The sequence below is a fragment of the Hyperoodon ampullatus genome, assembly GCF_949752795.1.
Source record: "Hyperoodon ampullatus genome assembly, chromosome: 1".
In the NCBI taxonomy this organism is placed as follows: domain Eukaryota; kingdom Metazoa; phylum Chordata; class Mammalia; order Artiodactyla; family Ziphiidae; genus Hyperoodon; species Hyperoodon ampullatus.
The window spans coordinates 155,625,793-155,640,047 of NC_136914.1; the positions used below are offsets into that span (position 1 = coordinate 155,625,793).

Consider the following 14,255-nt stretch of genomic DNA (forward strand, 5'->3'; position numbering starts at 1 on the left):
TTGCAGTTTGTCTTTGCTTACTTAGCATTTCAGTGGCTATAGTATTTAATGACATGACTTTGTCAATGTAGAGATTGCATTGTTCTCTTTCTCTTCTAAATAATTTGTAAATTCACATTTATCATATACATATAAAAGATAATTCCTGGACTGACTAGGGTTAACATTTATGATAGAATACAATAGCATGGAACTTGGAGTATCTATAAAAAGGAAAAATTAACTTTTTGAGCCAAATATTTAATTTAACTACAGAAAGCTAGTTCTTTCCATAATTATCATAAGACAGTCTTTTTCAGTCAGCTATAAATACTGATTTTCACAGGCTCCAGTGCTCATATTATTTGGTTGTTCAAAGGATTCTTTTAGCTATTTAGCTTCATATGGTTGATTTTTCTATTCAGACATATTATGCCATCTACAGCAATATGGAATGATTTAGCAGCAAATTTCTTTCTTTTAATTTTTTTCCTTAGTTAGCCTTCTAAGAGTTCCTGCTGTTAAACTAAAGTTATTCTTTTACCTAAATATTTTTGCAATCTATTAGAATATTTCCCCATCTGGTCTCTCTTAGCTACAAATCATTTTATCAACTTCTAGGAATATTTGTCTTTATTTATGCTGCACACATACCCACTGTAATGGTTGTGTCACAATGCATGATATGTTTTAGGTAAACAGAATTATGATACTGTTTACATTATGGAGAAACTCAGGGGTTCTCATTTCTCAGCATAACACATATCTTTTCTTCCAATACGATTTGCTATGGGGGCCCCTTGACCACCTTTATAATTAAAATAATTGTTTATTTTTTCCTCCAGACCTCTACAACCTCACTGACACTCCCTTGTGCTTACTAGTAAGCATCCATCATCAGTGATATTGGCCATTGTTAGCCTGTTCTTACTATGGGTCATTTATGTGCATTTATTCAGCATAATTAATGATGCAGTAAACAGTGAAGTCAAGTGTGTCTACCACTTTGAGTCATTTGTCTGTACAGAATTTTTGTTAGGAGAGTTCACATTCCTCCTGTTTCTACAACCACTTTTTATTAATCCTATTTGTAGTTACCTCTCCCTCTGCTCATCCCTTAAATCAAAGTCTTTCCAAGGGTTCCTTCCTAGGTCTGTTCTCTCTACAGCCTCCCTAGGTGACCCCACATAGCCTTATGACTTGTGATTCCCACCTCTCTCCTGACTATTTTATATACACATACAACTGCTGCCCCTTGGCAGTCCATATACACCTCAAATTCAGGAAGTTAACTGAACTCAACATCTGAAACCACCTGCCTGCCCCAGAAAACACTCTTCCTTCTAGTGTTCCCTCTACCATCCTTCAGTTGCTCAAGCTAGAGACCTAGGACCATTCTCTGCTCCCCTTTCTCCCTTATGTTCTCAGCCAAGTTACAAGTCCTATGGATCCTACTTCCTTAATATCACACGAAACTATCAGTTTGTCCTCTAGCCCTGGGACACAGTCCCTCAACTAGACTACTGTAACATCTTCCTAAATGGTCATTCTGTCTTTGATTTTACTATTGCCTTGCCAAGCCCCATCCCCTCTTTCACCTGGCTGGGGAGTTTTCCATGGCTCCCCAAACCTTGCATTAGGTGCACGTTTTATTTCTTTTGAAGCCCCTCCATTCCTCCATTGTAATGATGATCACTTCCTATCATTACTGGCTGCTTATTTTTTCCTATTTCCCCACCACACATTAAACCCAGTGAGCTTAGGGTCCTTACCGTTCAATCCCCAGGGCCTAGCACAGTGAAGACTGCACAGAAGGCACTCAGTAAATACTTCTTATATATTGTTGTATATTCATCAATTTTTAAGCTTTCTAATACTTAAAGTATAAAACAAGTAGAGAGAAATTATAAACACCAAATTTCATGATGACAAAGTCTGGAATCAGAATTCCTGGATTAAGTTTCTGGCTCTATCATTGCCTTATTGAATTTTTTTGACAAAACCCAAAATTTTATCACTATAATGTAATCATGTAACACATCATTTCTGAGTACACAATAAAAATGACAATAGCATCTTGAATTTATGGCTTCCAAGTAGTTAGCAGCATTTCTTATGAATTACTTATTTGTTCACCATCCCTTTGGGGTAGGCCAGCGTCTTTCCTTCTAGAAGGCAATGAAGGGAGATAGAATTCCTCCTGTAATGGTGTCAAAACACTGGTCCTGGTTGGTTACCTACTTCACAGAATGTGGGGAAGATTCATGAAGTTATCTGAGTCTTTATGCTCAGGAAAATAGGTTCTATAAAGTAGTTTTATACGCTTGTATATCCAATTTCTTAAGAACTCAAAATATTTGGGGGTGAAAATGTGTAGAAAATGTGTACAAATTATTTCAGTACTTCAGCTTATTCCTGGGCTCTTTCTCCATGTTTTTCTGGAGACAGTTTTTTTTTCCACACCCACTCAAACCATCTGTGTACCAGGCAAGTTTTCCAAGATGTAAAACCAAGTGAAATATGTCCATTCCAGTTATTTAGAAAGGACTGTGACTAATGATACTGTGGAAGAATGGCACGGGTGATGAAAAAGTGCGCTCTCTGTGTGAACAGCTAGGGCAGCCTAGCAGTTAGAGTCACACAAAGCCTAGCCATACAGACAAGCACTCAGCACCAGTGCTTTTCAAACTTACCCTCCAAAGACCTTCTGCAGGAAGCAGAATCAGTTGAGTGTCTCTGTGACCTGGAGATATCCCCTGTGAGATGAGGTTCTCTACCACTGTCAAATGGTAACATTTTAAAAAATTTGTGCAAGTTTTACATTCTACCCCAAATATGTCAATGTTTGCTTTATATAAAAATGTCTCAAATTATTTACCATTGGGGATTCCCTGGCAGTCCAGTGGTTAGGACTCTGCCCTTCCACTGCAGGGGGCACGGGTTCAATCTCTGGCTGGGAAACTAATATCCTGCAAGCCACATGATGCGGCCAAATATATATATATATATATATATATATATATATATATATATATATATACACACCATTCATTAAAATGGACTCTTAAGGAATAGGTACCATATTTATTATTGCCTTTAAACTCTCCCAGAACACTGGCATGTGCTTTCTTTTCAAACATTACCCCAGTTTGAAAAGCACAGAGTCCTAGGGTATTGCAGCCCAGGCCATGGTTTTTTGTTAGAACTTAAGAGAATTCGCCCACCTGTCCCCTTTCTACTTTGCTACATGTAAACTCCTGAAATCCTTTGGCCTAACTCGCTGATGAAATCTTTTAAATGTTTCTCTAAGCACCTGATTGGTAGCATGTCCACTGTTAAGATGATGGGGGAATATAAAATCAGCTTCTTCAGCAACCTAAGTGTCCATCAACACATGAATGGATAAAGAAGATGTGGCACATACATACAATGGAATATTACTCAGCCATAAAAAGAAACGAAATTGAGTTATTTGTAGTGAGGTGGATGGACCTAGAGTCTGTCATACAGAGTGAAGTAAGTCAGAAAGAGAAAAACAAATACCGTATGCTAACATATATATATGGAATCTAAAAAAGAAAAAAAAAAAGGTCATGAAGAACCTAGGGGTAAGACGGGAATAAAGACACAGACCTACTAGAGAATGGACTTGAGGATATGGGGAGGGGGAAGGGTAAGTTGGGACAAAGTGAGAGAGTGACATGGACATATATACACTACCAAACGTAAAATAGCTAGCTAGTGGGAAGCAGCCGCATAGCACAGGGAGATCAGCTCGGTGCTTTGTGACCACCTAGAGGGGTGGGATAGGGAGGGTGGGAGGGAGGGAGACACAAGAGGGAAGAGATATGGGAACATATGTATATGTATAACTGATTCACTTTGTTATAAAGCAGAAACTAACAAACCATTGTAAAGCAATTATACTCCAATAAAGATGTTAAAAAAAATCAGCTTCCTCAAATAGAGATTTTCTGTTGGAGAAAAAGTATCTGTCTGAGATGGGAATTACCTAACCACTTCTCTCTTTAGATCTCGTTAACACTGGAAACCAAACTAAGTTCTAAAACTTAATACTTTTTTGTAAGCATTTGGAAAATATGATCAAACAGCAAACTGGTCATGCTCAGATATTAGTGCAAGAAGTGACTTATTTATACATGCAAATTTCAAAACATTTGTAAGGTCTACCATGTGTGCTGTTAAAAGGTTTTTAATTTTAAATTATTTTTGTTAGATAATCCCATTTAAAGTAACACTATGATTTATCGCCACTAATCAAGATTCTGATCCCTCATAGACTTCTTGTTTGTATCTGTTTTTGTTCTTTGTTACATAAATACGAGGTTTATATATAAAATTCTGACTGTGTAATATAGGGCTAATGAGTCACAGATGGAAAGATGCTGGCACATTACCATCTAATAACATTTTAAACTCATATTCTATAGTAAAACTAAAGCAAACTGTACACATCTGTTTTCCAACTTGTAGCATTTCTGAATTTGTGGAGAGTCTCTGTTTAAAGGACTTTTACTTGAGGGGAAGAAAAAGAGGATATAGGTCACCTCGAAACTACCCAGCCACTTAATAACCTTATCAGATAGGACTTGGCGAAAGGGATAAGATTTCCTCGTCTTTGCTTCCTGAGAAGTCCCAGCTCTAACGAACAAGAATCAGAAGCATTAGGGCTGAAGAGATGTCTCAGACTACAAACATAATTTTATTGTCTCTCTTAAGAAAAATATATCCCTAATAAGGAGGAAATAAGGGAAAAAATATACCAAAACTAATAAAATTTAAAAACTAGAAAATTTCTGGCTTTTTCTAGAAATATGCTCGTAGTAGATTTGGGTGGGAAGAGGGGAAAGGCAGTGGGGAGGAGAAAACGTAGGAAGGAATCCTGCAGACACTTGAGACCATATATTACCATGGTTGTTCTTTAATTTTTTGTATGGTAAAAGTATTCTGCGTGGGAAAAAAATTGGAATACAAGGCTCTGATATCACACGTTGTTGGAAAAAGAACACAGGCAAAATTTTTCTCTCAGACCTACCCAATTGATAACGCCTGTGAACATAAGTTAGTACAAGCTAGTAAAGTACAGGCTTTTAAAACATCCTTTGCCCATTTTCCTTGGTTAAGGAATTCAAAACCACTTTTGTGCTTCAAGGGGTTGTGTGAACTGTCAAGTTCTTTTGGAAAAGTTACCTGACAGAAGTGATTACTGCAGAGTGTGACCATAAATCCCCCTGACATGAAATACACATGTTATAAGAGGCAGATTTCCATCCACCACCTCTGCAGGAATTCCTGAAACAGGAAAGACCTGAGAATCATCATATGATTAGAGACAGAAATTTTGATATGTGGGTGGTAAGACTATATTTTGTGAAGCATACTGCATTTATTCTGAGGAATACATCTGATCTGACTGTAAAATTCTGTTCACTGTTGTCCAAAAAAGATTTGATACATGTATTGTATGTCCTGAGTTGTAAACAGAATATCAGTAGAGGGAAATTACAGTGTTGTGTTCATAACAGAGTCTGTAGTTATCTCCATTCTGTACTAACATTTTGTATGTAAGAGTCCAGAAATCTTAAGCATATGTACACAGATCCCAATGTACCTGAGTTCTCCAGCTGACCATTCCCTTTAAGAAATGGTTGGCTTGTGGGCCTCATGTGTCTGATTTTGTTTACTGTGTCAAACAAGGCAAGACTTAGAGCCAGGATGGGGTGGCATTAGGTACATGCTTGTTGTGTTTGTCCACCAGTGGAATGTCTGTGTGACGTTTTGTGTCGTGTTGTTTTGGTGCTGTGCCTGTCCATAGGGTCTGCCAGGCTTCTCCACAGTTGCCGCTCTGCACAGTAATCAGATCCTCACCGTCAAGGTTCGTGGTTGGCACCCATGCCTGCTCAGTCAGAGCCCGCAATCAGCATAAGAGTGAGCAAGAACAGCTCAACTGGCTTTCCGAGTCCAGGCGCTCCCTTTCCTCACACACACAGGTTATTGGACACGTGGAACCTCACCTCCATCAGTGAGGTCAAATGTACATTAAGAAGGAGAATCTTGAGACTATAAGAGAAGAGCATATTGAAGTCGAAGAAAGGCAGGCAAGCTCTCTAAGGCTGTGCCACGCCTCGTTGGTTTGATTGGCTTGCATCGCAATGCTCTGTGATAGTTTTCAGTAGATTAAACAATCCTAAATACTCTGGCCTTCAGGCATCCATAAAATGACAGTCGAGCTCATGCCGCATTATGCTGGTTGAGGAGTCTTACAGAAATTGAACTGGCGCTTCGTCTCTGGACTTTCTGCTCAGAGTGCAGGTGGATGGGGGATGCAGGTGGCTCCAGGTTACCTGCTTCTTTAATATACAACATTTAAAAAGGCCTAATGCCCGCAGCAGAAAAAGATTCATTTCTAACTAAAACTCTGGTTACACCATCCCGTTTCAGGGTTCTGTTTCTTTCAAGAAGAACCAGAGGGTCCGCTGTCAGACACAAGTGCCAGTTCTGTTTTGTTTGATGGTTATTATAAGTCTAATGTGTGTATCTTTATTTCTTTCTTGGGGCCTTCTGATGCCTATTCTTCAACTCTCTCATCTCTGAACTCCAACCTTTGACCTCACCTGACTGATCAGATGGTGTTTCCTAAAATCAATCATGGGTTTCTCTCTGCTGATCAGCAGCTCATTAAACGCCGCCTGATTAAGGTAGTGCCTATTCTTGCTCAAGTCTGATTTCTCCTTTACATTCGATGTTTACTCTGTATACTGTTGCTTTACCGTTTATCTCTCAGAGGCAGAGTGTGGGTGGTGGGTATTTATTTTTAAATATCCTAGAGCAAAATTATGTTTAGTGAGCTGCATTTGTTTGAAATGTATGTGAAAATACCAAAACCAAAAGGTATAGAAAGCCAATCTAATTTCTTCTTAAATTAAAAAAAAACAAAGAAAGCTTAAAAATTATATCCAGTGATAGATCCAGTTTCTAAGCTCTCTAGCTTTGGTAATTTATAAATTATTACACAGCATGACAAGAGCTTTCTATGTTTAATTTTATAAGTTATGAAAAAGTAAATATTTGTCCAACTATAAATACAGCCATTTTATTAATCAAGGTGAATATAACTGATGCAGCATTGTCATGGATAAAGTTATGCAAAAGTTTTCTACCAGCTCTGAGTATAATGATAACATATACACTCTTTCCAAGAGCTGAGAGTGCTGGTTTCTGAGCTGCTTTGATTTCAACAGCGTCTACTCAGCTCGCCCAGCATGAATATTTATTTGCTTCCTACTGGCAGGCAAATTGCCTACAGGCTTTACCATTTGTGGTTGTTCCGGGTCTTTTCACAGTATAAGTGGGAATTAGATAATACAAATTTAAAGTGTTGAAAAGAAGACCTGGGTCTTTATCTTTCACGGTTATTGTTGGTCCGTCCCCTTCTCCATTGTAGGGTGACCAAGGACAGGCTGGGCCTCCAGGCCCTCCAGGACCTCCAGGCCCACGAGGGCCTCCTGGGGACACAGGGAAAGATGGCCCCCGAGGAATGCCAGGAGTGCCTGTGAGTTGCTTTTTGGATCAGTTTTTCTCACAGGTTTTGTTTCCTTTAAAGCACTGAGAATTGGGTTGGAGTTGGGGACGGGGGTGGCAGAGGTCAAGTGAGCGGAGTGGGTTGAAGGAAGTGGGATGATAGGAAAATCCCCGAGCAGAGAGGGCACTGCCAGCCGGAATCTTCTTTACCACTCAACCCTCGGGGCACCCACGCAAACCACAGCGAGACGCCTGGAGACAGCAACTGACCTGGTCTTCAGGTAAGCCTCAAGAAGTCTGCGAGTGGAGACGCCCGATCTCACTTGTGTCCTGACTGCCATAGAGTACATCAATGCCTTTGGTTTAAACGGAAGACTAGCTTGAGAAACCTAGGTGGGAGATTGATAACATTCTACAAAGGATCAAAATAGAGAAAATAAAGCCCTATGCAATTTATGGACAGTAAAAGAGGTATATCTTCCTAATATTTATCCCTTGCAAGTAACTTGACCCCCCAAATCACTAATAAAATAGTAAAATCAATGGTTAAAATATCAGTGGTTATGGTTTGAATATCATTTGTCCTTTGTATGTGAAGCTTATTAATAGAAATGACTTAACAGCGATTTCAACACTTAGATCTAAGTACTAATTTACTTAATACTTAGCTACTAAGATTGGTCAAGTGTCAATAATAGAGTAGTAACGCAGGACACTAGATAAATGGTTTGGTTGGGTAGAGGCAACTCAGCAATTTAAAGAAATACATGGAAAAGGTCAAAAAATTGTACACTTATGACTTTAGGACCTGAAATTCAGGTTTATTGCTGAATTAAATTATTTATTTAATGTATTGCTCTAACTTAAATTATTTTCATCAGTGTTTTTCTAGTACAAAAGTAATAATAAAATATTTATCCACAAAGTAGAAAATTTTGAAAATAAAGGCAACCAAAAAAGAAAAAACAAATCGGCCATAGTCATTAATGTTTTGGTAGATTTCATTTTTATATGCACATATTTATGTAATTTTTGAATGACTCTTTTTTTAAGACTATAGGGTACTTTAAAACTTTGCTGGGACAACCTTCTTATAAGCCTCATACCCCTCGCCAAAAGTTGCTATAAATTTGTTATATGAAATAAGGAATTGACTTTCAGCGTAATATGCTGGTTTTTAGGACTGCTTTCACTGGACCATCAGAGGTAGTGGTTTCATCCTAGAAGTGTCTTCTAATGTCTCACCTTTCTTTGGGATGAAGCCCCAAAAGATAGAGAACCCATAGCTGCTTTACAGTATAATCACTCCTACTCGTTTTATTTAGAATACCTTCTTGGCATAATTCTTAAATCTCTGCTGTAATATAGATTTGTTGTATTAAATCCTAAAATGTTTATAAAATGCATTTGAAGAAAGAACATCAGCACTCTTTAAATTACATTGTGTTTGCATTCCTTTCTTTAGCCTAAAAAGTATATATTTGACATTCAAGATCCCTAGTGGATATTGTAAAAAAGAAAAAAAAAAAGATTGAAATTGGTTTTTACTGTTTACAGCATTAATAAAATTATCATTATTCTTTTTTAAGGGTGAACCAGGGAAACCAGGAGAACAAGGCTTGATGGCAAGTATCTGAATTTATCTTTTTCTATACTGAAAAGAATGAAAAGACAAGTTACTCAAAACTGTGGTCAAGACTATGTGTAACAAATGTGCCTGTTTTGTGATGTGATCTGTAACAGTGAGAATTAGTAAAAGTTAAAAAGTGGTAGTGAATCACTGTGCTGTACCCCTGAAGCTAACACAACATTGTAAATGAACTATGCTTCAATTTTTTTAATGGTAAAAAAAAAATGTATTCCTTTAAAACAAACAACCAAAAAAGAAGTGATAGGGCCTGTCCATCACATGCTAAGGATCACATGACAACACATCTGCAGAACTGATACAGGATGAAAAAAGAGGGAGATTCCAGGTGAAGCAAGTGACAGAGGATGCTGAGGAAGACTCTTAAATTCAGGGATATGCCTATTAGCTTAAACAGAAATGAGATTTCAAAGGAACCAGGTGTCACTGCCTGTGAACTAGTAGAGCAAACCTTCGACAGTGATTCAAGAGGTTTTTCTTTTGCCAAAGAGAGAGAACAGTTGTGCCTTCTTGACCCCTGAAACTGATAATAAAATGGTAAGTTAATGGTTAAAATATCAGCAGTTATGGTTTGAATATCATTTGTCCTTCCACCCAGAGAGAAACAGTTGTGCGTTCCCGATCTCTGTCATTAAAAAAGATCATGAAATGATTCCTCTTGGACTTGCCCGTAAACACGCAGGTCCCAGTTCCTCAAGTTTGTTTATGCTTTGCCAGTGAAAGAGAAGTTAGGGCAGCTTGCTGAGCTCCAAAGAGTAGAATTCCTTCAACCTACCTCTCCCTGTCACTTCCTCCCTGTCTCTGGAGCTATCTTTCTGACCTACTTTGTGGCACGAACAATATTGGGGAACACAGGATGATGCTCTAATAACTCAAATTCCAGAGGACAGCTATGTCTCACACTTGCCCTGGATGCAGTGATTACAATCAGCTTGATCATGTCCATTTCACACGATGTGTGGCACGCAGCCTGCAGGTGCTCAGGATATAAAATGTATTTTAAAAAAAATAGAAGCTAAGTCCTAGTGAAACGAATGCACAGGAACACGCTAGTTGGTCAAGAATTAAAACAAATGTGTGCATGGGCTAAAGGTCAAAGTCTTCTCCCTGCACAGGATGCCTTCAACAGCCCTCCTGGGGAGACACTCAGCAAGCTGTAGTCCTAGCTGTCATGTAGCTGCCTTCAAAACATCACTGGTGAAATGGAAGCATCCTGGGACCACACCTGACCCACTGCCTGGAAATTCTCTGTTTCTGACCTACAGTGTCAAGATAGATATTTGATACAGACAATCAGGCTGGGAGTACTATAATGGACTCTTTTTAAAAAGAATAAAATGAAAGAAAAATAACAAAAGACCATATGTGAAAACTAAATTAAACATCTGTCATCCGTGGTAACTTTGCATACAAGGGCAGCATTGGCTCTCCAGGTTATAGGATCAGAGGGGGTGAAGAATTTTTGGAAAACTACCATATAAATTTTGAAATTGCTTTATGCAATTGAATGCACCTGTAATTCCTATCGTGGATAACGGTCAAAACATATTCCTCCAATACACTCTTACGTCCAAGGCTACTTAGGATTCTTAGGAGCCCTTGTTTGTCCCCAGGTGTGCAAAGCCTATGATTTTTATCATGGCCACAGGCTTTCTACCCTGATGCCCAGTGCAGCACTGTAATATACAAAGTTCTAAAATAAAAATGGATGTTTAAAACATTATAATTTTATCTTCCTTAAATTCATATACACGCTCTAGAATACACGGTGTGAATAACAAATTAGTCCCATTTCCCTGCCATTCCTAGCTTAATGTCATTAAATATAAATGTTCCACCTAGTCCTAAATGAATTATGTCATTGTCTTAGTTTGCTCTGATTTCCCATTTCATATAGGAACTTTTCAGATAAAGATGATCCTGGGTATTTTTCTCTAAACCTTTCTTCTCTCTTTAAACTCTTCAGCTATAGTTCATATTCTCATTTCAAAAAATGAAGCTGAGAAACTCAGTTGAAATCACAAATGTTCAAAGGATATGTCCAATGTAGTGATCTTCTAAAGTACAGCATTGTACTGTTCTTAAAGATGTAAAATTCTTTTTTAAAAGGAAACTTGTATAATATATATTTAATAAGTAGACAAGTATATATCTCGGTGAATTTTCACAGTAAACATAGCTGTGTAACCACAAACCAGATCAAGAAATAGAAGGCTTTCATATCCTAGAAAGCCCCTTTACCCACCCCCCATCACCATCTCCCTCTTCTGCCAACACAGATTAATTTTGCCTGTGTTTGAATTTCATATTAATAGAATCATACAATATGTAACTTTTGTGTCTGGCTTCTTTCATCCAACAGTATATTTGTGAGATCATCCACCTCTGTTTTAATAGCCTTCACAGCTTGTTAAAAAAAAAAATTAAGAGGAAGAACCTTACTTCTTTGACTACCCTGTTAAAACTACATCACTCAAATAGCAGCAAATGAATGGTCTGTCTGTCTGACCTTGGGCAAGTCACTTAACCTCTCAATTTTTCATCTGTAAAGAAAGGAAAATCATACCCTCTCTGCCTCCCCTATAAGGTTGCCAAAGACAAGTGCAATAAATTAGGAGAAAGCACTTTAAAATATATAATGAAGAATTGTATTAGTATGTTATTATTATTATCACTCAGTTGTTCCCTCTACAGTAAATTACAGGTGGGCATGGATTTATATAACAGATGTATTCCTGTAAAGTTCTATATGAATCAGATTTTCATAAAGCAACATAGCTTAAATGTGCTGGGAAATTTTGCTATTTAAAGCAATCCTATTCATAGTCTTTTCATAAAGCAATACAATCCCCTAGTTCCTCTTCCCAGCAAACTGAATTTTTATATATTTGCCTAAAGTGAAATATTTCTATTATTTTTAAAAGTATCATTTAAAAAGAAATCCCTATGTTTACTAACTTAAATAGCACATGTGTATTTTAACCCATCTCAAAGACAGAAGATACTGGAAATATAATAGCAGCTTTCATGCGGAGAAAATTTTCCTTAGAAATTTTCTTTTTCCTTTCAAATAGTATGCGTATGTGTGCATATGTGGGTGTGTGTGTTTTGACTCGAAGCCTGGTAGAAAGAAAAGTACATATTACCAGTAATTCTGGCCTCTGAACAATTTAGGAGTGTATGACTATCATCTGTGATCCTTTTTACTGATCTATAAACTGTAGGCAATAATTCCTATGCCACCTATATCACTGGAATACAGTGAGAAGCAAGTGAAATAATAAAAATATGAAAATGCTTTATGGAACACAGACTTCCATAAATGAGAAATATTGCTGTTAAGACAAAAATGTCAGATGACATAACGTGGCATACAGAAAGACCAGTCTATGAGACATAAGGGCTAATGACAGTGTGATTATAGCTGTCAATTAAATTAGAGTGTGTCAAATACTGTGATTGATAATACAACTTATTCCTTTTGTCCTGTTTGTTGCCATCATTGTGTTTGGCCTTCTCCTATATATCACATCTTCTTACCTCATCACCTTTTCATAACACACCCCTTCTCATCCACCAGTTCAGACAAGGGAAGATAATATATACCACTGCTCTCATCTTTTCCACAGTACGCAAAACCCACTACCTCTGTTGGTTTGCACCATGGAGGAGTGTTTGCTTACGTGAGGATCTTGAGAGGCACTAGAGAATTTTTTAAAATTTAAAATGTCTCTAATGATGAAATGAAAAAACTAGGAATGATCTAAAATTAGCTCTTTCAAAACTGTTTATGAGTGTGTCAGGTGGGGAATTAGTTTTCATAATCCATGCTATATATTTTATATCAAATCATCTGAAGATTAACAGCATCTCTAATGGAATAAAAAAGAAGTCCTGCCTCTCAAGCAGTTCCACATTTATTTAACCCTGCTGTTCACCTATTCCATAAACAAGACCTTCAGGTTTTGCGAGAAGTTCTAGAGGAGATTTTAAAAAGCAGTATCTTGGGGCTTCCCTGGTGGCACAGTGGTTGAGAGTCCGCCTGCCAATGCAGGGGACACGGGTTCGTGCCCCGGTCTGGGAAGATCCCACGTGCCACGGAGCAGCTGGGCCCATGAGCCATGGCCGCTGAGCCTGTGCATCCGGAGCCTGTGCTCCGCAACGGGAGAGGCCACAACAGTGAGAGGCCCGCGTACCGCAAAACAACAACAACAACAACAACAACAAAAAAAGGCAGAATCTTGAGCTAAAACAAACTGGACTCCATCTAAATAAGGAGAGAATCGCTCTGGATTATAAAATTAGACTCAAGAATCAAACCAAGAACTGACCACAGCTAGAAATGCTAAAGCTCTGAACCCCGGCACAAATGGTCTTTATTTTTCAGTTCTTCAGGAGTTTAAGTAGTTGTTAGAATAGTATTTTTGAAGGTGTCTTTCCTTTTGATATCCTTACTGTTTCTTTCTTTGACAAATATAGTAGTTCTCAAAAACATAAAAGACAAATGATGTATATTCAATATACCAACTAGTCCCTGTTTCCTGGAAAATTTTTTTGTCCAAAGTGTCTATAACCAAGGTTTCATAGACCATATCACTTTCCCTACACTGAAACTCTTCCTCTCCTGCCTCCCAAATATATGCAAACTCCATAGCGTATCCATTCATCTCTTTCTGAATTATAAGAGTACTTAAAATGTCACTCGTTGGGCCCTGGTGGTGTCTGAGAGTTCAAAACTCAGAAAAGTTTTTCTGTTATTGTTCCTTAAAGTGAAATTTGGATTGTATCCAAAGAAGTTATAGATACTTTTTTTTTTTTTTTTTTTTTTTTTTTTTTTTGCGGTACGCGGGCCTCTCACTGTTGTGGCCACTCCCGTTGCAGAGCACAGGCTCCGGACGCACAGGCTCAGCGGCCATGGCTCACGGGCCCAGCCGCTCCGCGGCATGTGGGATCTTCCCAGACCGGGGCACGAACCCGTATCCCCTGCATCGGCAGGCGGACTCTCAACCACTGCGCCACCAGGGAAGCCCTATAGATACTTTTTAGTTTATTTTGATTTTTCCTGCAAACACATTTAATACGTTTG

The 14,255-nt window shown here is 38.2% G+C and overlaps 1 protein-coding gene across 3 annotated transcripts in view; it reads left to right on the forward strand.

The window, feature by feature from the left end:
* The window catches only part of COL25A1 (collagen type XXV alpha 1 chain), a gene marked incomplete at both ends in the record, with an annotated part of 479,103 nt that overhangs the window by 345,762 nt on the left and 119,086 nt on the right, over positions 1–14,255 (forward strand). For 2 of the 3 annotated variants that reach the window (XM_079701033.1, XM_079701034.1), the window contains 3 exons: positions 5,816–5,875; positions 7,445–7,552; positions 9,111–9,146. In XM_079701033.1, the coding sequence (XP_079557159.1) occupies positions 5,816–5,875; positions 7,445–7,552; positions 9,111–9,146 (204 nt within the window). Of the gene's footprint in view, positions 1–5,815; positions 5,876–6,626; positions 6,699–7,444; positions 7,553–9,110; positions 9,147–14,255 lie in introns of all 3 variants that reach the window. The other variant, XM_079701035.1, reaches the window with a different exon arrangement.